Source organism: Mustela lutreola, chromosome 17 (assembly GCF_030435805.1).
Source record: "Mustela lutreola isolate mMusLut2 chromosome 17, mMusLut2.pri, whole genome shotgun sequence".
NCBI lineage: Eukaryota > Metazoa > Chordata > Mammalia > Carnivora > Mustelidae > Mustela > Mustela lutreola.
The window spans coordinates 40,081,032-40,108,157 of record NC_081306.1 but is presented as its reverse complement, the minus strand read 5'-3'; the positions used below and the strand labels follow the sequence as shown (position 1 = coordinate 40,108,157).

The 27,126-nt window shown below is 51.3% G+C and overlaps 2 protein-coding genes across 5 annotated transcripts; one reads left to right on the top strand and one right to left on the bottom strand.

Moving 5' to 3' along the window:
* The first annotated feature begins 4,408 nt into the window (after positions 1-4,408).
* ATP5MF (ATP synthase membrane subunit f) lies at positions 4,409-11,964 on the top strand. The gene is made up of 4 exons (XM_059155358.1): positions 4,409-4,552; positions 9,787-9,894; positions 10,988-11,104; positions 11,814-11,964. The coding sequence occupies exons 1-4, from the start codon at positions 4,540-4,542 to the stop codon at positions 11,840-11,842; spliced, it is 267 nt and encodes an 88-aa protein (XP_059011341.1). The 5' UTR covers positions 4,409-4,539; the 3' UTR covers positions 11,843-11,964.
* A 759-nt stretch (positions 11,965-12,723) lies between these two features.
* On the bottom strand, positions 12,724-27,019 carry CPSF4 (cleavage and polyadenylation specific factor 4). Of its 4 annotated transcripts, none has more exons than XM_059155348.1 (8): positions 26,768-27,016; positions 24,185-24,235; positions 22,178-22,330; positions 20,009-20,104; positions 19,322-19,415; positions 18,179-18,251; positions 16,513-16,683; positions 12,724-13,703 (listed from the first exon to the last, which is right to left on the bottom strand). In XM_059155348.1, the coding sequence occupies exons 1-8, from the start codon at positions 26,868-26,870 to the stop codon at positions 13,635-13,637; spliced, it is 810 nt and encodes a 269-aa protein (XP_059011331.1). In that variant the 5' UTR covers positions 26,871-27,016; the 3' UTR covers positions 12,724-13,634. The 4 variants fall into 4 exon arrangements, with proteins under 4 accessions (XP_059011331.1, XP_059011332.1, XP_059011333.1 ...); XM_059155349.1 differs by having other exon boundaries at positions 16,513-16,608; positions 26,768-27,014; XM_059155350.1 differs by having other exon boundaries at positions 16,513-16,605; positions 26,768-27,014.
* Positions 27,020-27,126: the final 107 nt, after the last annotated feature.

The window sequence follows — 27,126 nt, the reverse complement described above, 5'->3', positions numbered from 1 at the left end:
ACAGGTTGGTCTGGGACCTGGGTAGTTGCTCACTCTACTTCAGTTCTCAAAACCTTTGATATGCAGTTTAGGATCAGAGCAACACACTGTCAGATTGGTGGGGAGCCCAGAGTTTGTACAGAACTGTAGGGGATCCTAAAAATACAACCTTACTAAAAGAAAAAAATTTTTTAAAGATTTTATTTATTTATTTGACAGAGAGAAATCACAAGTAGATGGAGAGGCAGGCAGAGAGAGAGAGGGAAGCAGGCTCTCCACTGAGCAGAGAGCCCGATGCGGGACTCGATCCCAGGACTCCGAGATCATGACCTGAGCCGAAGGCAGCGGCTTAACCCACTGAGCCACCCAGGCGCCCCTAAAAGAAAATTTTAAACGAAGAAAACACCAAAGCGCCATCATTTAACGAGGATATTTTAACATTCCTTTCAGATATTATCCACTTGTAAAAATTTTGTCTTAAATAATTATTTTAAAATAATAAGTACCATTTTGGGGCACATGGCTGGGTCAGTCACTGGAGCATAGGACTCTTGACCTCCAGGTTATGAGTTCAAGCCCCGTGTTGGGTATGGAGCCTACTTCTAAAATAAATAAATTAGTTAAACAAACAAACAAACAAACAAACAGATAGATAGATATCATAAATACCATTTCAGAATCTATTTTACTTAAGTGTTACATCTTCCATTTTGCCTAATCCTTTCAATCACAACTTTAAATATTGCATCGTGTTCCATCGAAGGTACTATGCCAGTATCTTAATTATCTCAATTATTACATAATTGTTGCTTCCCCAGTACAGAATTAAATTTATAGTACCCAGAGCACCTGAATGGCTCAGTTGGTTAAGCGGCTGCCTTCGGCTCAGGTCATGATCTTGGGGTCCTGAGATCAAGCCTGCTTCTCCGTCCTCCCCTGTCTCCCAGCCTGTGCTCTCACTCTCTCTGTCAAGTAAATAAAATCTTAAAAAAAAAAAAAAAACCCACAACTTTATAGTATCCAACTCCAACTCTCACATGTAGAGTTCTGTTAACACAAACATCACATCTGGAAAATGTCCAATCGATTTCTCAGCACTAATTCCCTGAGAAAGTACACTCTTTTTTTTTTTTTTAAAGATTTTATTTATTTATTTGACAGAGAGAAATCACAAGCAGACGGAGAGGCAGGTAGAGAGAGAGGAAGGGAAGCAGGCTCCCTGCTGAGCAGAGAGCCCGATGCGGGACTCGATCCCAGGACCCTGAGATCATGACCTGAGCCGAAGGCAGCGGCTTAACCCACTGAGCCACCCAGGCACCCTGAGAAAGTACACTCTTTGGTAGTTTTTTTTTGTTTTTGTTTTTTTAAAAGATTTTATTTATTTATTTGACAGAGAGAGATCACAAGTAGGCAGAGAGGTAGGAAGAGAGAGAGGAGGAAGCAGGCTCGATCCCAGGACCCTGAGATCATGACCTGAGCCGAAGGCAGCGGCTTAACCCACTGAGCCACCCAGGTGCCCGTCTTTGGTAGTTTTGAAAACTTTTTTCAAAAATTTCCACACTGGGAAGTGTCAGGGCTCTTGTGGGTGACTTGACAATCACATTCTAGTATGAAATGAGATCACTTCACCAGGTCCCTATAACCTTAGATCCAGTCATTCCCCCTCCTAAACACACAGCCTGCCAATTCTGATCACCAGCACCCTGGGGCCAGCAAACTCAGCTCAGTGAGTTTCCTCTGCCCATGAGCTGAGAATGACAGGGACAGATTCTTCTGGAGAATTACCATTTAATTCTATTTACGTCACTTCTTTAGGTTTCTGTGATGGACTATATGTTTGTATCTTCTAAAAATTCATGTGTTGAGGGGCATCTGGGGGGCTCAGTTGTTGAGCACCCGACTCTTGTTTCAGCTCAGGTCATGATCTCAGGGTGGAGAGGTTGAGAACCTCTTTGGGTTCTGCACTGGGGCAGGTTGGGGGGCGGTGGGTGGGGAGAGTCTGCTTGAAGATCTTCTTCCTCTGCCCCTCCCCCCACTCTCTTGTGTATGCTCTCTCTCTCTCAAATAAATAAATAAATATATATATATTTAAATATTTTATTTATTTATTTGACAGACAGATATCACAAGTAGGCAGAGAAGCAGGCAGAGAGAGAGGGGGAAGCAGGCTCCCTGCTGAGCAGAGAGCCCAATGCGGGGCTCAATCCCAGGACTCTGGGATCATGACCTGAGCCCAAGGCAGAGGCTTTAACCCACTGAGCCACCCAGGCATACCACAAATGTATATTTGTAAAGATTTTATTTTTTTAAGAGTTTATTTATTTATTTGACAGACAGAGATCACAAGTAGGCGGAGGGGGGGTGAAGCAGGCTCCCTGCTGAGCAGAGATTCCCCATGTGGGGCTGGATCCCAGAACCCTGAGATCATGACCTGAGCCGAAGGCAGAGGCTTAACCCATTGAGGCACTCAGGTGCCTCTAAAGATTTTATTTATTTGACAGACTGAGACAGTGAGAGAGGGAGAAGCAGACTCCCCACCCAGCAGGGAGCCCGATGTGGAACTCAATCTTGGGATTCCAGGATCATGACCTGAGCTGAAGGCAGTCTCTTAACCAACTGAGCCACCCAGGTGCCCACATTTCTCCATTTTTATATACATTCACACCTTCCTTCCCCATTACCTTTATTGGTCCTTCATCATTTAAAAATTTGATATTTTGTACCACTTTTCTTGCTTTTCAGTTGTGTTTTCAACATCATTCCTTGTCTACAACACTGTCTCTTAAATTCTCTTTATCATGTGCTATATTTTTGTTGATTCCCATTTTTAATTTTTTCAACCACCTTTTACGACTTATTTTTATGTTCCCTCATCTCTCATTTTATCTTTATGACTTATGGTATAAATTTTCTTTCTAATCTTTGTGCCTTTTAAGAGAGGGGCGACTGGGTGGTGCCACTGGTTAAGTGTTTGACTCTTGATTTCAGCTTAGGTCATGATCTCAGGGTCGTGAGATCCAGCCCCACATCAGGCTCCATGCTGGGCACGGAGCCTGCTTAAGATTCTCTCTCTCCCTTTCCCTCTCCCCTTCCCTCTCTAAAAAACCCCAAAACCAGAAAGAAAAAACAAAAGAACACGTGTTAATGGGTAATGATGAGCTCCTACCCCACACCCCCATCCATTGCTGGTGACAAGTTGTTGAACTTACCAGGACTGGAGAAGAAATTTTCCAGCAACTCATGAACATGCCATCCAAAGCCACCTTAGAGAGCATGGGTTTGTTTGTTTTATTTTTTAGATTTTATTTATTTATTTGACAGACAGATTGCAAGTAGGCAGAGAGGCAGGCAGAGAGAGGTGTCGGGGAAAGCAGGCTCCCTGCTGAGCAAGGAGCCCAATGTGGGACTTGATCCCAGGACCCCAGGACCATGACCTGAGCAGCAGGCAGATGCTTAACTGACTCACCACCCAGGTGTCCCAAGAAAAGGTATCTCAAATGAATTAAACTTTTATGAGGAAACAAATATCAACAAAATGTATCTCTGCCCCAGTGCAAAGTCCAGTTTCTTGATGGACCTATGAAGGGAGTAAATTGCAGCCCTCTTGCGGAGGGCATGGATCATGGCACTCAGCCTCTAGCCCAGAGTGTTTACACCATGCTCCAGGGACAGCAAGATCCTTGTCCTGTTTTCTTCTGAAGGTGAATGGCTAAGGCTTAGAAATCATGGGTCTTAGGGAACCCTGTGCATGGTGACTCCAGAATGTGTTGGCAGTCCTGGTTTTTCACATAACCACAAATCCTTATTTATTTATTTATTTATTTATTTATGTCCACAGATCCTTCTGGTTTTTTACACTTGGGCTCTTTCTTGAATAGGGCAGAAAACTGTGGAATCCTAGAGTTCCCTGAGGCAGGCAGCTCCCCTGCCACTGTCTGCTGGTGCCGGCTGCATTGGACGCCTACTTTAGAAAAGGAAGTGAATGAAGTTCAGGGAGTCCTGTACAAGTCAGAACTCCTTAACCAGGAATGGTTATCGTGGCCTTTTCAGAAAAAAATAAAATGATGGTGAGGCATCATTGTGTTTGGAAAAGTGGAAGAAATAAGGGCTGGAGCTGTGTACCCCTAGGGTCTTGCTTCTTTCTGTCTTCAGAGCCCAGCCCAGAGCTGGGACATAGATCTTAGGCCCCTGTCATCTCCCACAACAATTTGAAGGCGACAAAGTAAGAAAGCCGGGATGCTCTTTTCTCCTCACTTCCCATCTTTAGGTCCCTTCCAGTCTCCTCCCTCCTAGGATGGAAAGCTCAGGCTGAGCCCTACCATCACCACCCGGTCCCCCTTCCCCGTATCCCTCCGTCTCCATCCCCCTCTACCCCTGCGCAATCCTGGGGCTTTGCCCTCCAGGGACTTGCCCCTCCCCCTATGGTGCATTTGCAGCTCCAGGCTCGCGGCAGCCGCGACCTGCTTCCCATAAACCTCTGCTTCCCGGCCGACGCGGGCGCCAGCTCCCTACCCAGGAGTCCTTGCGCGGCCCGGCGCAGCGGACACCCAGGACTCCAAGATGGCGTCAGTCGGTGAGTACTTGTACCCAGTTAAGGTTGCAAGGTTGAAGGCAGGACCCGTGTTCCGGGATTTGGGGCTCAGAGCTACAGTGGGAGGGGAGGGGGCTGCGGAGACGCCTGCCCTTCGCTCAGGGCCTTCCCTGTGGCCTCACCAGAGGTGCACCGAGCCTTTTGCTTAGAGCCTTTCATCGTTCGACCCTTCGCTCGCTCAGCTGCGCAGCCCACCTGCCCAAGGGGCCCGCGTCTCTCGGCTGCAGCGATGGGAGTGAGAGCCGCCGGCGGATGCTTCTGCGAGTTGGGGACTGCACCACCTCCGGCCACTCTTCCTCCTTGCTGAATATTGATCCCGTCGTAGCCCAGGCGCTTTGCATTTGAACCCTACGCGCAGCTTCTGCCCTTCTGAACTAAGCTGAAGCTCAGATTAAGCTCCAGGAGGAGCGAACGCCTAGGACGGTGCCTGAGATCACGTCAGGTTGGACGTGTATGTGTGGAATACGCGTTGAATAGGCTTAGAGAGGTGAGGTGACTTACTCAAGGTCACGACTAGTGAGAGGGCTGAGCTGAGATGCAAACCTCGTGGTAAACGGAGTTTAAATTGCAAGGATGGCCTTATGATCTGCAGGTTTTTCAGTGATATGCGTGAGTAAATCTACACTTACCAGAATGTGCACACTGATTTTTTTTTTTTTTTTTTTAATACGGAAACCATGTTTTAGTCTTAGCGCCTCTCTCAGTAGCCTTGTCAGTAAGCTTCTGTCTGGAACATTGATCCCATATTAAAGATGAAAATAAGGGTCAGCAATGTGTGTGGCCTGCCTGAGGCAGAGTTTTGATTAACCTGTGTGTTTCACTCAATTTTTATATTCCTTTAAGATTTTTATTTAATTATTTGACACAGAGAGATCACAAGTAGGCAGAGAGGCAGGCAGAGAGAGAGCTTGGGAAGTAGGCTCCCCGCAGAGCAGAGAGCCCAACGTGAGGCTTGATCCCAGAACCCCAAGACCATGGCCTGAGCCAAAGGCAGAGGCTTAAACCACTGAGACACCCAGGCGCCCCTCGGTTCTTATATTCTTAATATCAGCCTGGAGAAACGAAGAGGGGATCAGAAAAGATGAGAATGGTGCTATTTTTCCCAGCTGTAACAAATGAGCATGAGAATATTAATCAGCGGTGGTTGTATTGTTTAAACAAGAGGCCATGTGAAAAGGAGGCATTGCAACTCAGCATCACTTCAGTAGAGAGAAGTGATGAGCACTGTGGACGAAGCATTAAACAACTTAGTACGTGTAGGTTCTTGAAACACTGCCTGGCCTGCTGTTAAGAGTACTTGTCATCTCAGCTTCCACTTTGTGACCTTGGAGCGGGGTCATGCCATGGCTGGCCCATTCACCATCACCCTAGGTGAAGGAGTTGAACTCCAAGTCTCTGAAGTACTCAACAGTCTTTTAGCTGGTGTCTTTCGCCAGAGCATAAAGCCACTAGTTCATTAGCAAATAAAGTGATGGAAATATGAATTAACAGCAGTAGATGAGATTGGGTCAGCAAACTGTGGCCAATGGGTTAGATTTCCTATGATCTGTTTCTGTATGGCGTGTGAAATAGAATGGTTTTTTAAAAATTAAAAAAAAAAAAAAAAAGTCACAGAGGCTCTTTACTCTGTGGCCGACCCCTAGGCTGGATTTAGCACCCAGAAGACACTTAGCATTTTCATGCCTCTCCATATAGGTGGACAGTGTGCTTTTTTTGAAGTCATAAAATCAGACCAGGGAGCCACCTGCTCTTCCAAGAACATACGGTCCTTTCTCAGCCTTCACTGGAAGTCTGTTACGACTACGAACTGTGTGTGGGGTTGCTCCTGTCTTTACATAGCTCATAGACAGAAAGATAATTTCCATTTACATAATATCTACAGCCAATTACCAAGGTGGCTGGTGTTTTTTTTTTCTTTTCTTTTAAGATATTTATTTATTTGAGAGAGAGCAGGAGAGCACAGGCAGGGGGAGCAGCAGAGGGAGAAGCAGGGAGCCCAATGAGGGGCTCAATCCCAGAAGCCCAGAATCATGACCTGAGCCAAAGGCAGATGCTAACCAACGGAGCCACCCATGTGCCCCGATGGCTGCTGTTCTTAACTTTATTTTACAAAGGAAACTGAGGCACAGAGGGCAGGTACTTGTCCTAGGGCACACAGCAGCAAAATGGCACTGAACTCAGAATGCGTGACTCCCCAAAGTCTGCCCTGTTTACCACTGCCCTCTACTAGTGGGAGCCAGTGATTGCCTAGGGGGAGAGGTGTGCAGCACTGCGGGAAGTGTTGGAGGGGAGGGTTCCAGTTTTGCTGCTCAGGACTGAAGTCTTTGTCTTCCATTAAGAGACACAGTCTTGGAAAAAGTGTAGATGTGCCTCTGACCAGTCTGTTGATCTCTCAGGGTTTTATGATGGTGCTGTATTTGGCTCTTCTTAGGCCCAATGTGAATTTTCCCCCCGTCTTTATAAATTTCTTAGTTTTTGTTAAGGAAACCCTCTTTATATGTCTAAATATACAGAAAAATGAATTTTAAATTGTTGGCTGCTTTCTCCAGTGATGTGCCAAGGCACCATGCCAGCCTCTGAATGTGGTTGTGAGAATGCTGAGTATGTTTTCATAAGTTTGTGGGATCAGAAGTGACCTGATTTTTTTTTTTTTTTTTTTTGTTACCAGCCTTATCAGTCAAAAATACTTTGACTTAAAACAGTTTCTTTTGTATATCTTCCCCAACATAGTCCTATGATTAAAAGCATTTTTAAACCTTTTATTATGGACGATTTCAGAGGGAAGGGAAGCAGTAATGTAATGAACACTTTAGACTCATTACCCAGCGCCAACAGTTAGTAACATTCGGCCCTTCTAGTTCCATCTATACTTTTGTCCTGCACTCCCCACCATGTGGCCATATATAAAGCCAGTTGGTTTTAGAATCAAACGTTTACACTCCTCACTGCATGGAAGAAGGCTTCGGGACTGTAGCAAAGGTGCTGACTGTGTTCTTGTTCAAGAAGACACATGGTATAGTTCTTCTTGGACCACGGCCTTCTGAACCAAGTGAAGACAAAACTGGCCTATAAAAATGTGTACTTGTTAAACTTTTCTGAGAATAGCATGGACAGGGTGACAGAGAAAGGTATAGGCCATTCTCTAATAACATGATTGTGTGGTATTGCTATCATTGACACTAACCTCTCCAACAGAGATTTGGATCATATCCCGAAATTCATTTGAGACTGTCTCATGGAAAAATAGCACCACACTAATCACATCACAGTTTTGTTTGTCAAGGAACTAAAGGGTGCAATTAATCCCTAAAGTCCTGCTGCTTAAAATGTCCTTAAGTTTGGTTTGTGAGCCATTTCTTTGTCTACTTCTGTCTTTTTCGTTTGTTTCACATAGACTGTAATGACATTTCAACAAGAATAATATAATAGTTCACAGTTCCGAGTGATGTTCCAAAAGCTTTTACATAGATTCTCATTTAGTGCTTGGAGTAAGCCATTTCACAGCTCAGAGGTTATTTAGGAAGTGCCTGAGGTGAGGTAGGCAGGGAAGGAGGCTTTTTAGGGAATGGCATTTAAGTTGAGCTGGCTGTGTGGTGATCTAAGAGCACGGCACATACAAAGGTCCTCAGGTAAAGAAGCAGAAAGGGGTCTGGTGGAAGTGAGGTGAGCCTGCTAAGGTAAGTGGGTGAGGTGGTTGTCTGGCGATAGAATGTTGGCTCCTGAGAACAAGGCCCCTGTCTGCAGTCAGTGCTGTAGCCGCATTGTGGAGCCCACTGCCTGGTATACAGTAGGTGCTCCGTATTGTTGGATTGAGACTAGATAGAAGGTTCAGGCCTGTTTATTTGGGACAGACGGCCTAAACCGTAACCCTCAACCCATGTCTGCAAGTCTTAGGCTTGTGCCCCCACCTGTCACTTGTGGCCTCTTGACGAACACTGGATCTGGTCCATTTGGGCCAATGTCCAGGTGACCCGTGGCAGATGAGAAGCTGCCATAAAGCCATGTATTTCTGTTCATTGCCCGACCACCCCTGCCCTTGTTAAGTGTTGGGAGATGTCAGAAGATCTGTGGGGTTCCCTTCAGTGAGGCTGGTCCTTACCGAGTCTTAGTCTTTCCTTGGTTCCCCAAAATGGAGAAGAAACCTTTCTTTGATTTGGTCTGAGTCCTTCTGTGGTTGGTAATCTTTAAGAAAGGACAATAGTCTTTGACTCCTTGCCTTGAAGAGGGTACCTGCCCAGCAGTTTTGTTTTTTTTTTTAAAGATTTTATTTATTTGACAGAGAGAGATCACAAGTAGGCAGAGGGGCAGGCAGAGAAGAGGAAGCAGGCTCCCTGCTGAGCAGAAGCCTGATGTGGGGCTCGATCCCAGGACACTGGGATCATGACCTGAGCCGAAAGCAGAGGCTTTAACCCACTGAGCCACCAGGCACCCCTGCCCAGCAGCTTTTTAAATTGATCTCTGTGGGAAGGATGAGAAAGGAGACTATTCTCTCCTTATGAGCATCTGAACATTCACAGTTCTGCCCCCTCCGGTCCCCTTCCTAATCTACTCTTAAGCTGAGATAATTATGATATGGCCTCAACCTGGAGCTCTTCCTGTTCTGTCCCTAGTCTCATTGGAGTATTATCTGGGGCCCATTGGATCATGTGGGGTGGTTTTTATTATGGCATTTATCATTTAACATTTTATTATGGCATATTAACATTATGGACCCAGGTAGGATGCTTGAAGTATCAGATTGTCTGCAGGAGCAGGGGAGCCAGACCTAAGACTGAGCCCTGCCTCTACTGCCTGCATGCTGTGTGAACTTGGCCAAGTTGCCTCACTTCTCTGAGTCAGTCTCCCCCACTCATAAAATAAAGGCATTAGCTCCTTACTATGAAGATTAAATGAGGTAATACATGTAAATATTAGTTTTGTAGGCATTTTTCTCTTCTGTCTTCCACTGGATTACTTAATTCCTCATGGCCCTTAGGCTCTGTTTTTACATAGTTATTCCCAGTAAGGTATTATTTCAAATCTTGATCATTAGTAAAACTTTACATATCCTCTGGCTTAAAACAGATAGAATTTCGTGTGATAGAGTTATTCGTAATATTCCTTGTGTGCAGCCTCTGTGTAGTGACTTTATTGATGGTTGAAGTAAGTGACATAAAAGGATGCTATTTGTCTTACTGGAGGGTTTTCAGTGTGTGTTTTCTGCTCTTCCTTTTCAGTACCCCTGAAGGAGAAGAAGCTCTTGGATGTGAAACTAGGAGAGCTAACCAGCTGGATACTGATGCGGGATTTCACCCCTAAGGGCATTGCTGGCGCATTTCAAAGAGGTCAGAGCCATGTGTAAAAAAAGAGCAAATTTCTGGGTCTTTTGGTCTCCCTTTCCCCTGAATTAATCGAGCAGTCAAGGCCTTGTCTCCGACCAGTATGTGGAGGACAGGGTCAGACTGTTAGCCCCTGAAGTTCGGTGTTTGACTGGTGACTGGCCCTATCAGAGGCTGGTTCTAAGATTAATTTTAGCCAAGAAAATGTTTTCTGCTGCTTGGAATTAGCACCACTGCCATCATCTTAAAGAAGTGTCTATGAGCATTTTTGTCATAAGATGTCTTAAAGAGGAGAATGAGTTTAAAGCATAGTGGACATTAGTCCATAATGTAGTGCTCATCCCCCTGTTAGGCAAAACTTCCAGGATGGATGTTTGAAATGATCTGTCCTTCAGGTCTGTGCATGGTCACATCAGTCCCGTGGGGTCCCTGTCCTCATTCTAGGAATCAGAGACTCACATGAACCCACAGATGCTGTGTAGTCTCTGGCTTCAGGCCCCTCTGAGGCCTTTCCTTAGCTCAGATTAGAATTCTCTGCCTTTCCCCCATACTTAGTGACAACAGTCCCTGACTTCATAAACTATAAACTCTCACTGCTGTAAACCCGGGCCTTCTAGAATCATTTCAATCTTTTTTTCTCAGCCAAGCCACAAGCCCAAAAGAGGGCAGAAACTGTTTCCTCACTGGTGGGGGTACCTAGCAAAGAGATGATGGCACAAAGCCTTCTTCCCCAACAGACAGACCTCGCCGGCCTCAGCCATGTGGCCTTTATTTGGAGTTGGATTTTTGGTCAGAATTAGGGTAAGGGGATCCCTCGGGCTGGATGTGAGGGTGAGGTGAGATCAAAGGCTGGCGGGCTGAGCCAAGTCTGTTAAGGTGAAGGCCAAAGCATCAGGGTAGGATCCACATGGGCCTAGTCCTGGGCTCCTAGGGCAAGACCCATGGGGGGACTGGTGCTTTTCCCGTAATCAGGCATTGAATTTAGGGTGAGTAGCTTCAAGAGTCAGAACAGAACTGAGTCCCTGAATGTAAGACAAGACTCGACTTTGCACCGCGTGAAGCATTCACAGCAAACAGTGGCCTCCTCTCGTGTTTGCAGGTTACTACCGGTATTACAACAAGTATGTCAATGTGAAGAAAGGGGGCGTCGCTGGGATTTCTATGGTGCTGGCAGCTTATGTGGTCTTCAACTACTTCCGTTGTTATAAGGAACTCAGTGAGTGTCTCTCTGGTCACCCCATCCTCTGGGTTTTCTCATTGCTGGGTGGGACTGGTTCGCTGTCAGGTTTACGAGTCTGTTCTATGGCAGCTGAAAAATTGGGAGGAACTTAGGAAAATATAGTATAGAGGATGCTATTTTAAGCGGGAAAATTGTAGCAAAGAAAAGATGAAGACAGGAAAACTAACACGAAGCCAGATAAAGGTAGTACTGAAGCATTCTGTAAGGTGCTGCAGGCTCCACTGAGGGTTGGTGGAAAATTTTGGCTTCATGTTCTTAGCAGCCAGTGCGAAGAAAGAAACAGGAATGGTACAGTCCGGCGTCTGTGCTGTGTTCTGGAAAAGGGCAGCTTGTCCTGGGTCTGAGGCCCGAGAGGAGCTTATGGGTGGGAGATGGTGGCAGAGGGCCTGCGGCAGCCCCCACCAGTAGCCCCCACCGGTCAGAAAGCCAGGGTGATGTTGGCTCTGGAGGCCAGGCTCTCGGGGACTGGGTCTGAGCGCGTGTTCCTTCTGGGAAGAGGCTGGCCAGGCAGCAGATTAGCTCCTGAGGTGCTACCTCCACGTCTGCTCGTTCTGAGACCCTGGCAGGCAGGTTCTGGGTTATCTTCTGAAAGGAATTCTCAGGATGGCTTTCTCTCCCCTATCTGCCATCTTGCGCTTTCACTACACCTTTAAAGAAACTTACCATCTTGCCTTTTTAACTTCAGAACACGAGCGGCTACGCAAGTACCACTGAAGAGGGCCCAGTGTGGAGGCGCACGCGCCGCATTCCTGACCATGACCTTTGCTTGGCACCCTTGAATCCTTTCATATCCTAATTCAGAATTAACGTCCAATAAAAGATGACTGGTACTCGGACTGCTTGCCTGGTGTAGCCGGTTCCCTGCCCACTCCGAGCTTCTGCTGCATAGTTCCCAAAGGGCCATTCATGTCCACAGCTCAGGCCTTCGAACCAGTGGGCTTCGGGACCTGTCCCTGCTCACAGGAGGTGGGCTGTCATCTAGTTAAGCCTGTCAAGTGCCTGGAGGGGTCTTCCTGCTCTTTGCACCTGGAGCGTTCTAAGCACTTCTGGCTTTTTGTCAGCTGATGCTTTTACATCAGAACAGAGGCCCCCCCAACTGCTTGAGAATGCCTTCCCCTCCCCCATCTTGCTGCCAGGCTGCAGTCTTGTGGGCCCTCCTGCTAAGGAAGGAAGCTGCCTTGCCTGGGGTAGGAGTCAGGGAAGCAAGGGAAAACACAGGCCCTGACTGCCTGTATCCACCCCTCCCAACCCCATCCTTACCCTTCAGCAGAGATCTTCCTTAAAGGGACAGTTAGAGACCAGTTCTGGGGTGTATGGGAAGAACAAACTGATGCTGTGGCAAGATCCGATTTGAATAAGCAGGTATCATCCAGCATCTGAGAGGACATAAGAACCTCACTTTGGCTGTTCCAAACAAGGCCAAAGCTTCCAGACTTTACCAGCTGCCAGTACAGAGTCCCTTCCCTCTAGGAGATGTATGTGTCCAAAGGGGACAAGGAAGCACCGATATCAAAGTTTTGTGCCCGGGCATTTCACGCAGCCAGCAGCAGAGTCCTCTCCTTGGCGTGGGGGTCCCTGAAGTAACGAGACGCAGCTTAAAAAACAAGCTTTTAATCAACCTCATAAAAAGTTCTTGTGATGGAACTTGAACGGGCCCAGTTGCCCAGTGGGTTGCAGGTGACAGTTTCACATTTCCAGGTTTGGGGGCGGGGGGGAGGGGGTCTCCGGAGGCCAAAGCTGAGTGACTGTGCAGATGCTTGGCGGGCCAGGAGGTAGGTGCACAGATGGACCGCGGCCTCGATTTAATGGGTGCTCTGCAGCTCCAGCTGAAGGTACACTTTGAGATAATCCCATGGTCAAGTAGGTGCTCCAAGAAAATCAGCCCAGAGGAAAAAGACCCTCACCCCGGAGAGCCCTGCGCCCTTCCTCTCCACCACTGCCACCTTGGAGCAGGACCAGGCTGAGGCAACAAGTGCACTGAAGTTTGCCCCGAAGGGCTGCCTGGTTCAAATCCCATCGACAGGCACAGCTTCTGAACTCAGCAGGACATGGAAGAAGCAGGCATGACCTGGTCGAAGCTTTAAATGATCCACCAGCCCCGGGGGTCACCAAGAACTGGTGTTTAATGATGAGGCCTCGAGGGGAAGGGCCACCTTCCACACCGACTGCTTAGCACAAAGCCCTTTGCCACAACGTCCTCCCTTCCCCCAAGGGCGGTGTGCAGGGAGATCGGACAGGAGGTACGGATGCTAGACAGACAATGCCGACTTGGAAGGACCAAACTAGAGCACTTGTCCCCTTTTAAAAAAAGATTACAGCAAAGTGATAAGGAAAGTGACAGACGTAGCCCCTCAGAACGAGAACCCCAGCGTGCCTGTCTGCCAGCCCGAGCCAGCGCTGCACCAACACTGGCGTTAAACAGTTCGACGCACGCTCCCAGCGAGGGCCCAGAGTGGTTCCCGGCAGCGGGGCCCTCTGGGCTGCTCTGAGCTGGCTCCAGCTGCTGTCACTGTCCACTGAGAAAGGCCAAGTGCCCTTTGGTGCATCTGTTGGCGTAGTGTCCTTTCTCGCCACACTGGGAACAGCAGGGAGGGAGGGAGGAGACAGAAAAAAACCACCATTTTCAAATGCAATTTTCAAGTAAGGGTGCACCCACCGAACACCAGGTTAGGGATGGGACTCTGAAATTCTCAGTGGCACAGACTTTCATTCAAACACGAAGGAGAAGGAGCTCCAGAGTACAGTGGCCCAGAAGCTGCAGCAGCTCGGCAGATGGACGAACAGCTGCGAGCCAGAGGCTGACGTGAGAGCACGCGGCGGGGGAGCTCCTGCAGGCCGGGCCCGTGTCCACACAGGCCTGTCCACGGAAGGTCTCATGGTGGGCGGCAGGACGGTGAGAATCCCGTGGCACCAGAGTTCCCCCACCTGCCTGGGTACCAAGCCCCTCTGTATGGCTGGCCCGTCACTTACCTTTCTGAGGCACTGTTCTGGAGACAGGAGACAACAACGTGAGAGAAGCCACCAGGCTCCTCCCCCCAACTTGGGGACTCATTGTCATGGACACAGGGCTGCTGCACCCAGTTTTCCCTCCTGGCTCTTGCACACTTGCCCAAGCTACCCCCAGGCGGGTTTGTTACAGGATCAGAGAGACGGGACAATGGTTAGACTTGGGCAAACGGACCCAGAGCATCACTTCAAAAATCCAGCACTGATTCCGACTCGCCCCGGCGGATTATCCAGGCCCTTCCTTTGCTTCTCTCTTCGTTCATTCAGAAAGCGGAAGGGATTTAAAACGTTGGACGGCAGCCTCAAGCACTGAACAGAGGGTCGGGAGGAGACAGGTGGGGGCACCCACTCTGCACTAACCCACCCAGGGCCCTCGCAGTCCTGGCTTCCTCGGCTTGGAACGCTGGGCTCTACCCGGTCCCAGCGCAGATCTCCTGCCTGCTCTGTCTCCTGACCCCACAGGCCCCGTGTTCTCAAGGTTGCCTGATCTGTAGGTGTGACACTGTGGCTGAGTGGCCCGTGGAGCCGCCAGCTGGCCCTTCCCACCAGTGAGAGAAGCAGAGGGGACGAACCAGGCCCCTGCTCACAGCACCTGGCGTGTCCATCGGCCTCCAGAGCTGATCCTGGAGAACCCAGGATTCCCACGAGGTGCCTGTAAAGTGCGTGTGGTGAGAAGAGGTAGTAGGTTCTAGCTCCACCTAAGTTCAGGATGTAGGAGAACCTGTTGCAGAGTCCCGGGACGAGAGGGGCCGAGGGCCAGGATGCCAGCGACACTGCCTCGAACACCTGCACGTCCTCGTACTGGGTAGTGACTGGTCGGAGGCACAACCCCTTTTTGTACTCCCCTCACCTGGTGGGACTCAGACTCAGACATCTGCAGCCTTTAGTGGTTTGGGGCCCCTGCCGTCCCCTCCCCACGGAACACAGCCCCCCTCCCACCCAGGAAAGAGCGCTAACACTCTGTTTCAGCAGGGCTGGTCCAGAGCAGGGGCTCGGTGAGTGTCTCGTGTCTGTGGGAGTGGCTCAGCCTTCCTGGAGGGAAAGTTCTAGGACCAATTTAAGCTAAGCATACGTCTCCGGACTTGGACCTTCTACTTGTAGGCATGGATGCCACTATGAGGCAAGAGCTCACAGACCTCTATGTGTCAGATTCAGCACTGGTTTTAGCAGCAGAAACTAAACTGCTACCAGCAGAGGACTGGCAAATTGCAGTTCTGTTAAGGCACCAGTGAGACAGATCAGATTTACATTTTCCGACAGAATGATCCACAACGTATTATCGAGAAAAAAAAAAAAAAAAAAAAGACTTTGGGACATTCTGTATCCCAGGGCCCTATTTATATTAAAATGGACTTTCCTTGCCCTTGTGTGAATATAAAAGTTTGCCACAGCAGCTCTCCACGTGGGATGTGAAGGAACACCGAAACCCAAAGACTGTGAGGACACAGCCCGCGGGAGCAAGCGGCTGGCTCAGGAAAGCGGGGAACGGGGACACCCCTGCTCCCAACGTTCCTGTGTCATCTAAACGTTTCTACCCGAAAGGTAACTTTGTATTTTGTCTAATAATCCCCACATCTCAAGTTCTTCTGGCCTAGTTCTGTTATCAGTTGTTTCTGCTGACTTCCCTCAGTGGTGGCTGTTTCCTTCTAGGTTTTGTGATTTTTAATTACAAACTCATTCTTCAGGACTTTAGCTGTGGGAATTACATGTGATTGCGTTGAGAATAAATTTCCTTGCAGAGCCAGGCACCAGGGGCCCCCATGTGGGGCTGTTTCAGATTGGAAAAGTCAGTTTCTGGCTTTCTAGTCCTCACTGGGGTGTGAATACGGCCCCGAGCTCATGAAGGTTCCCCTGGTGACTGTAAACTCTCAAGGCACTGACCTCCACCTTTCCATCCGGAGCTAAGAATGAGACGGTTTCAAATAGGTTTTTAAAAAGTTCACCCATTCTGAGGGTGGGGTGGGGTGTGTGTGTGTGTGTGTGTGTGTGTGTGTGTGTATATTGGTGGGAGGAGTGCTTTTCTGTGTGGGCTTAAAGCTTTGTCCCCTTCCCTTGGGGACGCCTTGCAGGATGTGAGGACATCCAGAGGCTTCAGGGCTCACTCCCTTCCCAGGCACTTGTGCTTCTACTTTATTCCCAGCCTCCCTTTCCGACAAGCTCCGTCCTGTCATCAGCAGCGAATGAAGGTGTGAAATGAAGGTTGTGATCATTCACTTGGCCTTGGTGCGTCGTGGAAGGGAGCAGGATGGTCTCTAGCGCACCAGAGTAGCCCATTTTCACTCTAACGGTCCAGAAACAACGACGGTATCCTCTTTCAAAATGAACTCTACGGGAAATGAGGGAACGGCCTCGCCCCACCCCCCAGCCCTGGGACTCACCTTGTAACAGGTGACCTGCTCCAGCGGCCGGGGTCCCCGGTTGCCCGCGCTGCTGTTCTGACTCTGCATGACCCCGATGACCTGCGGGGCTCTCTGCTGATTGGGAGAAGAGTTCTGACTCGTTAACTGGATCAGGGAGGACGACCTTTGTAACGGCGGATTGTTACTTTGCTGGAAAGAGTTACACAACACGGTTTTACTGCGGAAACCACGTGCACGCAGACGACCAATGGGGACAGGAAGAAAGAGGGCGGGATTGTGCCCGCGTGACCAGCAGGAAGAAGGGGCTTCCATGGCGGCCCTGCTCAGGAGAGCGGGCAGAAAAGAAACATCTGGTGATGATGGCAGGAGCCGCTGCCCGAAAAACACCATGCAGACACACAAGAACGAAAAATAAAAGTAGAAAACAAAACACCAAAGAGACGAGGAGGTCTCTGGGGCAGCAGGGCGAGGGCATGAGCAGGCCTTACTTTTGTTTCTGAGGTTCTAGCTTCAGGTCAGGATGAACGCTTGGTTCAGCCAGATGTTTAGCAGCCTACACGGCGAGCAACAGTCACAGAAAAACAGTTGGAGGCTGACGTGCTGACCTGCGGTCTAGGGGCTGAGAGGGCCCTCCACTAGGGAGTCATGTGAGCAAGGGGACAGGGGCTCCTGGGGTGGGGACTGGATGGCTAGGCCACCTCCCAACCAAGAGGGTTCCTGGCTCTGGACCTCGTAAACTCAGGAGCAGTGAGCTAGAAACCCCCGGTTGTCACGGCTGTTTCCATACTCAGGAATTCCTGGCTTTGCGATGGGTTCTATTTGAGTTATCCCACAACCGCCTGAGGGCAGGAGTCAGTGCAAGGAGTCTGGCCGGCCCCACGCCTTCCTGACTTAGCCTGTAGCACGCAAGGATGGACAGGGCTCTGGCAGTGGGCTCAGAGGTCAACCAAGTCAAAGGTAAGAATTCAAGATCAGTAGACAGGTTTACTCAGCCTGTGGAGACCCTGCTTAGCGTACCCGAACAGCCTGTCTTCTGGGCCCCCAACCCTCCACTCCCATAACCAAACCCAGGGTGCCCTTCGTTTTGGTCGGGGGTGGGCGCTGCAGATTCCCATTTGTCTCTGGCATCTCTTCCTTTTATGCTTGAGAGGATCACCTCATTGTGGGGTCGTGGGACCCCCTTGTCTAGGAAGGTGGAGCCAGCTGGTCCTCCATCCCTGCTCCCAGCCCGCCCTCCCTGCCAGGAACCTCCACACGGGGCAGCAAGGACACTGGCACGGGCGGGAGGACCGGTCAGCCCCAGGTCAGCTCGCAGGTGGCTCCTGCTCGGCTGTGGGACCTCAAGTGAGGCCCCCCTCAAGGACTTTGTTTCCCTGTTTATAAAGGGAAGGGCTGGAACCTGAAGCAAGAGCAGCAGACCCATAGCGCTCATGCTGCCCTCCACTCTGGCTCCCGGGGGGGCGCCGCACGGCCACTCGCCAGGCCAGAAGGGAAGAGAAGCCCAGGGAGCATTGGGCTCTCGCAGACAGCCCTCCACCTCTAGGGGGGGATGCAAAGTTTTCTGCTGGAACTCAGGGTGACTCCCCTCCTGTCCCACCTCCGCCCCTGTCTCTCACATGTCGCCGGCCGGGTGGGTGGCCGACTGCGTGCCAGGGCAGGCACCGCTGGGGCCGGGGCACGGTACCTTTGTCGGAGGCTGCGTCTGCTGTGGCAGTGGGGGCTGCTCGGTGGTTCCCATCGGCAGTTCAAATCGAGGGCTGGTCACCCCGCAGCCAGAGGGTATGAGAACAAGGGGAGGAGAAGAGGGGATGAGAGAGGCGCCAGGCCAGGCACTGTTCTCAAACTCTGGCTCTGGGAAATCACAGGCAGCCTCTCTGCCCAGACACCGGGCAAGCCTGGACGCGGGGTGGGTGCTGGCTCTCTGCTCTGTCCCTGAAGCCTTGGGAAAGAGGCGAAAAGTATGCACTTGCCCGGACTCAGACCCAGCTCTGCTCATACCTATAGCCGTGGGACCTGCAGCAAGTGCTGCCCTCCCACAACATGCACCCCTTTCCCGAGGGTCTAGCTCAGCTGCCAGACCACCTCTAGCAGGACATGCTCCCTGGCTCTCGCCTCGGGAGTGGGACCAAGTGTGCGGCACCCACCCACCTGCCCACGTGTGGTAGTGACCGGGCACCTGTGCTTCTGTGCAAGGTTTCAGTGGGGTGGATGGAAGCAGCCCGGGGACTGGGGGACGCCACTGTTCTGCAGTCCCCGGATTAGTCCGACTCCATAGTCACCCCAGGTGACAGATGTGCGTGAAGGCCCATGAGAGGAGCTATGAGCCCTGCTGGGCAAGGAGAACCCAGCTTCAGGTGCTAGCCCTACCGCCATGAGGCCCTGGCCAGTGGCTGAGCCCTGAGCCTCGGTGTTCTCAGGTGTGAAATGGGGACATTCTCTATTCGATTCACACACACACTTGTGAAGAGCTATCTGAACTAGTGTACATGGAACCTCGAGGTTATGGCCTCCACAGAGGAGGCCCCCAAACTGAAGTCTCCTTCCTTTAGGGTCCAGGTTCTTAACCAGAGGTCCCTAACTGACATGCAAGACATGAGCTTTCCTGGACCACGGACACCAGCTTTCTTCAGATCTAGGACCCAGGAACGGTTAAGTGCTGGCCTACGAGGCAGAGCCACCTCTGAGCTCAGGGAGCAGTAGTGGCCCCCATCCCAGGCCCAGTTGTGACACCGGCAGTGATCAAAGGCCAGGTGGACACAGGAAAGATCTAGAGGGCAGCAGGGCCTGGGGCAGGAGCAGGGTGGGAGAAGAGGGTCTGGCTACTCACTGCATGAATTTACACGAGGGCCCCTCCGGGCAGAATCCCACGAGGTAATTCACACAGATGACTCTCCGTGTGTGCCGGTGCCTGCAGAGGGGACCTGTGGAGCCAAGTGTCCAGGACATTCAGACGCCCTGCTTCGGGGGATGCCCTCGTGCCCCTGGGCCAGTCAGAGCCCTGCCCACACCACTGCCTGGGGTGCAGAGAACGAGAGCAAGGCCCCAGCTGCGGGCTCTGCCGCGTATCCATTCACGGGGGTAGCAGGCAGGGCCCACGACCTCTTCAATGCTAGTTTCCTTATAGAAAATACGGGAGAGGGACGCCTGGGTGACTCGGTTGGACGACTGCTTTCGGCTCAGGTCATGGTCCCGGAGTCCTGGGATCGAGTCCTGCATCGGGCTCCCAGCTCCATGGGGAGTCTGCTTCTCCCTCTGACCTTCTCCTCACTCATGCTCTCTCTCACTGCTTCTCTCTCAAATAAATAAATAAAATCTTAAAAAAAAAAAAAAAAAAGAAAAGAAAAAGAAAATACAGGAGAGAAGGCCGTCCACGCAGGAGGTCTGGGAGGCTCAGGTGACCTGTGTAAAAAAGCCTCACTAGCCCCAGCGGAACAGGTGGGACAGGCAGAGGGTCGTGTGGGCATAGGAAGAGAGGACTGGCCTCCTGTTGGGGGCCCGGTCACCCGACACCTACCATGCTTGCAGAAGCCACGGTCGTACCAAGGGCAGTCCTTGATCTTGGACTCGGGGTCGATGTGCAGGAAGGGGCACTCCTTGTTGCTGCACTCCCCTGCAGGGAAAACCAGGTACACATCCAGTGGGGCAGCTCGGCAACAGGGGACTCAAACCCCCCTCAGCTTTTCTCAAGGCTGTGACCTGCTGTGTGGCAGAGGGTCAGGTGCTTCTCATGTCCCCTCCTGGCCTGACAAGCCCTGAGCCCCAGGGCAGTGTCACAGAGCCTTAGTCTCCTGACCTATACGGGGACTGTGTACATGATTTGTACATGGTGCTTCCCTCTCACGTGTCCACACTGCCTTGAGGGTCAGGGACCTAGAGCCGGGCACAGGGTACACACTCCTCAAATAATTCATGGCTCTACCCCTTACCTAAGTGGGGTATCCTGGGCACTGGGGGAGCCCCAAATGCGCAAAGGCATTCCTGAGTCCAGGAAATGACTGGTCTATTCAGATCAGCCCTTCGCATCTACGAGCTGGGACAGGGGAAAGGTCTGAGAATTCTGCTTCTTTCAGGACAAAAGTAGAGAAGACTTGGGAACTCGAGGCTGGATCCCTGGGGTTGAGTGCGATGGAGACTTTGTGGCGACAGTTCGTCTCAGGAGCAACTGACCCATCCCCAAGCTTGCCCTCCCCGACCCATGTTACACATGAAAGGCCAATCTGATCTCTGTTGGTCAGAGAAAATGCACGCACTCCTTCCCAGACATACCAGAAATTGCTGTGAGGTGCAGCCCACCCCTCCCCAGGCTCCCCCCTCCCCGGCCATGCTGGCACCCCACCCGTGCCCCCACCTGACCAGCCCCTTCTTAGCCTTCCGATCCTAGCTCTGCTCTCACCTCCTCATACAGGCCTTCCCTGACCATTCAGCCTCAAGGATACAATGGTCCTCGTGTGGTCCCATCACCGTCTAGCCCCTTGAGAGCACATCCTGCAATAATCTCCATCTTTGTCTCACTGGTGTCAGTGGCCTCTTTCCCTGGGCCACTAGGGCAAAAGCACCACGGGACAAGGACTAGGTCTGTCCTGTTTACTAGGATCCTCACTTGTGTCCCAGGTGAGAGGAGCTGCAGACAGTACCTGCGCACCTGGCGAGGTTCTGTCGGGGGGCGCACCTGAGGCATCAGGGGGGCTGCGGCGCCCAGCAGGAATGAAGGAACCCAGACCAGGCTGCAGCGGTGCCCTGAAATGTCTGTCCAGGAGGGCTGGTTCCTGCCTTTGGGTCCAGATGGGAGATGGCTCCCATGGAAGGGGATGCCCCCTTCCCGTGCTGATTCCAGTATGGGTGAGGCAGGGTTGGGAAGCCTGGGTCCTATTTCTGACCCTCTGTGCTCTAACTTCACAGCTTACGCTACCTCTACAAAAAAAAGCCACAACTGTCTTTAATAACCTGGTGGGCCACCCCTGCTGGGCTGCTGGAATTAGCAACCGTGTGGCATGCCCAGCACCACCCAACCCACCGCGGGGAGCAGAGCAGGCGTCCGGCCTCCTGCCAGGCCCCAGCACAGGGCCAGCATCGCAGAGCCAAAGCCCACCCTCATCCTGACCAACAGGGCTGCTTTCTGTGCAACCTGGCCCCCAGCACAGAGCCAGGGGGTTCAAGTGCCACCAGGGAGCATAACAGCTCTGCTGAGCCCTGGCCCACCCCAGCTTCTTCACACAGTCCACTCAGGACAGGAAAGGGCACTCATGTTCTCTACACAGGGATCGAGGCGATCAAGGTGAGGAGTGGAGCTCTTTGCCACCAGGAGACAGCCCCCCACTTACAAACTACTACCTGGGATCACCTTCCCAGAGAGAAGGAACCAACTGAAGCCCCGGGGACAAGGAGTCACCATGCTGGAAGCGGCAGTTGATTTAGAGGAAAAAGCCACTGGGAGCAGAAAGGCAGCCTCCAGCCAGCTGCACTGCGCACTCACTTGCTACATGACCCTGCACGGTCGCCCAAACTCCCCAAAGTACTGGAAACTAGCGGGCCAGCTGAACTTGGTGGGCACGGCCTAAGGTTCTGAGGCCAGAAAGCTGGGAGATGGCAGAAAATGCGGGTACCCGAGCAGCTGCTTCTCCCCTCTGGGCCTCAGATCTGCGTGAAGCCTCCCCGGGGCTCCCAAAGCCGGGCATCTGCTCACCAAACTTGGAGTAGAAGTAGCACTCAGGCATCTTGGTCATGTCATACTCGTGCAGGAACTCACACTGGTCCCCCTTCTTGCACAGTCCTCGCAGCCAGTGTTTGCACACGACGGTCTTCTCACCGCTGATGTGGCGGAAGGGACACATGCCCCCTGCCGAGGAAGATGGGGTGCCATGAGGAGGGCGGGGCCTGCATCCCACACATCCCTCCAGTACCCGAGAGCGACATGTCCTGGAAGGTAGTGGATACCTCTTGGCGGAAGGCTATGTGATTTCAGGCAGCACCGAGCCACACATCTCAAGTTTTAGTACTTAGTTTACGTCCGTGTGTTTTGAAAAGACCTAACTAAAGCATCGAATCATGATTTCACAGACATCTCTAAGGGTGGTGGGGGAATGAGCTTATTTCTTAACTGAATTATAGTTCTAATGATATACGTAGACATGGCAAAAAATTGTAGGGGTAGTAAAGGAAAGGCTGAGGTTTGGGAAACACAACCCTTTATAAGAAACAAGGTAGGGGCGCCTGGGTGGCTCTGTGGCTTTAGCCTGGACTCCAAGCCGGTTTCACCTCTAGTTGTGAGTGCCCACTTAGCAACCAAGAATTAAGAAAGAAAATCAACCTTGGAACTGAAGAAACGCATTGTACACAAACTGGGGGAGGTCTCCCTTCTGTAGCAGGACCTGAGCGATCAGCCGCCAGCTGGGACAGAGCCATACCCTTGGAAACTCCTATTTCTTTTTTTTTTTTTTTTTTTTTTTTTTTTAAAGATTTTATTTATTTATTTGACAGAGGGAGATCACAAGTAGGCAGAGAGGCAGGCAGAGAGAGAGAGGAGGAAGCAGGCTCCCCACTGAGCAGAGAGCCTGATGCGGGACTCGATCCCAGGACCCTGAGATCATGACCTGAGCTGAAGGCAGCAGCTTAACCCACTGAGCCACCCAGGCGCCCAAAACTCCTATTTCTAACTTGTGGCTTGGCAGGACCACTGGGAAGGCCCAACTGGAATGAGGCTGTGACTGGGAAAGAGCTAGACCAGCCTCTTCTAACGGAACTTTGCAGGGATGTTCTTATATCTATGCCGTCCAATATGGCAGTCCCGGGCCACATGTGTTAACTAACTAGGAGCCACGTGTGGCCAGTGGCTCCTAGTTAGTAAACACAGAGAGAGCTGCAGTGCCCTGTGTTAAGGACAGCTGTCTGATAGAAGGTGGCGGGTTAGAAGGCAGAATTACCAAGTCCAGGCATGGGAAGAAGACCAGGGGTCCAGTGGGAGACGAGAGTCTCACTAGACAGCCCGGATCAACCTGGCTGATCTACCCAGCACGTCTACTGTTCTGTAGTAAGTGACTGAGTTATAGAACCAAACTTGCCGAAAGCATCCATTAAAACCATTCCCTTGCTCTAATTCTATGTTCCTTACTCACTGATAAAAATTTAGTTTCCAAATAAATTTGCCTACAGGAAGAAAAATGCCCAGACCTATACTGGCACTTAAGGTCCCAGCAAGCAATCTGTCTCTTTCTGAATTAGTAGATAGTCTGGTTCCAGGAGCCCCTGTTGGAGTCTGGTTAGTTTGAACAAGGCTCCCCAGGACAGACTACTGCTGGGTTTTCGATGACATGATACAAAGGATAATGAGCTTGTACAGACTGTAGAAGCAAAAAGGCTTCTACTGGCTCAGCCACTCGCTAACTTTGCAATCTTGAAAAGTTCCTGAACACCTCAGTGCCCGGCCCTTCTGACCATGTCACAGGTCAGCTTATGGCCACAGGCTAAGTGAGGTGAGGAGGCAGACTCAGAGTGAGGTTCCGCCCTGTGTTGTAGGTTTCAGGCAGAATATCCCCTCATGTTCCTTGCCTGTGAAGTGCAGTAATTTCATCTAGGGACACAGCTAGTCTTTAGAAAGCAATGTAAGCCCGAGGCCGGCTGGCCTGAGTCTGCTAGGGCACAGGGTGGTAGAAAGCACCTTAGGATGAATGTTGGAGAGTCAGGGGTTTCTTACCTTTGCCACAGGCAGCTTTCAAAAAGAATTCACAGACAGCAGCCCCTGACTCTGCAGAAGGAAAGGAGAGGCGTCAAACAAAGTGAGGTGTGTCTGAGGACAGCTGAAGACACGGGGAGGGGACCCTTCTTGCCTTTGACCCATGAAGGGTTCAGGGTCTGGCAAACAAAACAAAACAAAACAAAACAAGCAAAAAACAAGGCCTGGCAAACACCAAACAATGCTGCTCATTTCAGACACTCACTGCAAAGTGAGACACCAATGTTGAGACCAGTCACTCTGAGATCCTCCTCTAAGCGAGATGCTTTCAAGGAGTTAGGAGTGGGTGTGGGAAGGATGGGGCACAAATTCACAGAAGTTAAGCACCCCCAGTTCGAACTCGGATTTTCCAGAGGGCTAACTCACAGGCCCTTTAACATGAGGCAAAAGGAGGGAATGAGCTCACAGGAGGCACAAACAATCCAATGGGGACTATGAGGCGGGAACAAGCTCCAGAGAAGGGGTGGGCCTCAGAGGAGATGCTACTCCGGAGGGAAGAGCATAATGGAAGGCACAAAGGCACTCCGGCTGCCCGCGATCTAGTTCATAGTGGTGCAATACCAACACAATTATTAAAGGTACAGTCTCTGCTTCCCCAGAGGCAGCCATGGTGTCTGTTAGTGACTCCAGGGGGTAAGCCTTCAAAACGAGCCCAGGAATTCACTCGCCATGGCTGCTAGAATAAACCGTCCATGGCTTCAGTTTTCTCTACCAGCCGGCATGTCAGAGTTGCTGAAAATCCACTAACAGCGTCTTAGAAAGCCACTTTCATACCTTGCTTTGCTAATTTGCGAGATTCCCGAGATTCCCGGAAGCAGGCAGATTTGGCTAGGACAGACTTAAGGCTGTCAAGGGGGTATCACCATTTGCATCTCAAAAAGCTTAAGGCAAAAAGTTGTCACTTCTTTGCATTTCAAAAAGTTGAAAAAGCTTTACATTAAGAAAAGCATCATAGAATATTTCTGGGCTCTTCTCAGAGGCTAACAGTTGCTTCATTCCTTGAAGCCAGAAGGGCACAGTCCTGGGGCCTGGGTCTCAGGCTGACAGGTTAAGAGTATGCCTTCAGGGGAGAACTGACACTTCTCCCAATCTAAGATAACAATGAAGTGCTGCGACAAAGGAGAAAAAATTGTGGCCTCCCAGGGCTTTAACGCACTGAAGTGGCTTGTGGGCAGAGTGCTGAGGGTGACTATCAAGTCTGAGGTCCAAACTAGGGCAGCACCTGTGGCCAGGCATGTCCTTCAGCCTCTTCAGAACAGGTATGTAGACCCCTCGCTACTCACCTGCCCTCACAACTCAAGTATGTGCGGTCCCAGGCTGGAGAGAAGTGGGTGGGAAGGAGTTGCCTTACTGGATGGTTTCATGGCCTCAGGCTAATGCCATCAACACAGGGAAAGACCACATGGGCAAAGGTGGTCGTGCACACAAAGGCAGAAAGTGATCACATGTGTCCACTGGTCAGCAGCCACTTGGAAGATGTGTATTGTAGAGATGCAGGTTGTGTGGGTATAAAATAAGGTTGCCAGAAGTATGTTTCAGGGGTAGAAGCAATATCTTACAAAGAAGCATCAGCATGAGTCGGACAACTCAGGTCACGTGTTTTTCATGAGCAATGTGGCCACTTGAGGGGAATGAGGCTACAGGGAGGCTCCTCCAGGCCACGGAGCCGTGGGAGAACAGGGCCTCTGGCAGTTATGGGACACGGCACAGGGAACTGCAGACTGAACCAGTCAAGAACACTGGAGAGCTCACCTGGCTCCACCACGTACCTAGTTGCCACCGACTTGTCTTTGGCATGTCCCTTCCCCGCCCAGGCCTCAGATGCCCCATCTGTGCACTGAACCCAAGGGCCTCTAAGCTTTAATGTTACAACATTAGATTCCAAGTATGTCCAGAAAGGAGAGAAGAAAACTGCTAGTTTATTTTAAAGCACTAGACAGCACCTAAATTGGGGGTGGGGGAGCTACCATCTGAAGGTGGAGAATGAAGGGAGCTTAAAGCAGCTGCTCAGGTGTGATGAATGGCCTGAACTGGGGTCCAGAGGAAAAGTGAGGGATTAGGCTCCCAGGAGTGCACATCCTACAAAGGAGCTTGAGAGTCTAACCTAGAATCTCCCACAGAGAGGGACAGTGGGCCTTCCTCCAGTAAGACTCTTCCAAGCGCCTAGTTTTGATGAAAGCAAGGAGAGGGTGCTCAAAGTGTGTGTGTGTGGGGGGGGCGGTGGTGGAGAGAAGGAATACCTAACTATTTTCTTTTAGTTAGGGGAGGGAAGTAATTTCCGATCCGGACACCAGCTTTCATTCAAGACTTATATGAACAGCCAGACCTCCTGAAGACTGTATTAGAATAGTCCCAGGGGTTCAGAGCTTGGAGAAAGGGGGACTCCCGAGTCTGAATGGGGGAAGGAGGGTCCCAGGATAGGCGAGGAGTTCCAGGACCGATGGGGAGAAGGTCCCAGGACCCAGGGAGAGGGCGTCCCGAACCGAGGGGGAGGGGTCCCGGGGCCGAGTCGGTCGCGCCCCTCGCCCGCGGCCCCGCGCTCACTGTCCATGCCGGGGAAGGGCAGCGGCTGTGCCCCGAGCTGCTGCTCCACTGCGATCTCCAAGTCGAACTTGATGTGGTCCACGCTGGCGATGATTTCCTGCATGGCGGCGGCGGCGGCCACACCGGCCCGACTACTCCTCAGGTCCCTCGCCGCCCTCGCACCTCTACCCGCCACCGGCCCCGCCGCACACGGTCCTCCGCCTCGCCTTGCCTCGCCGCCGCCGCCGCCGCCGCCCGAAGGATGCCGGGAGCTCCCGGAGCCCGCGCCGGCCTTTGGCTTGTCCAGACCCGGCCAACAGAGCCGGGAGTACGGGACGCTTCGCTAGGCCAGGCTAGCCGCCAGCCGAACTCCCGCCTCT

Bases quoted from the DNA above. Each gene is read 5' to 3' on its own strand.
- ATP5MF (XM_059155358.1), top strand. The intron at 9,895-10,987 runs GTCAGAGCCATG...TCGTGTTTGCAG, and splicing joins TGCTGGCGCATTTCAAAGAG to GTTACTACCGGTATTACAAC. The intron at 11,105-11,813 runs GTGAGTGTCTCT...TTTTAACTTCAG, and splicing joins CCGTTGTTATAAGGAACTCA to AACACGAGCGGCTACGCAAG.
- CPSF4 (XM_059155351.1), bottom strand. From the start codon at position 26,870: ATGCAGGAAATCATCGCCAGCGTGGACCACATCAAGTTCGACTTGGAG. The intron at 24,236-26,767 runs GTGAGCGCGGGG...TTCCTTCTGCAG, and splicing joins GCCCTTCCCCGGCATGGACA to AGTCAGGGGCTGCTGTCTGT. The intron at 18,252-20,008 runs GTAGGTGTCGGG...CGGGGTGACCAG, and splicing joins CCGTGGCTTCTGCAAGCATG to CCCTCGATTTGAACTGCCGA.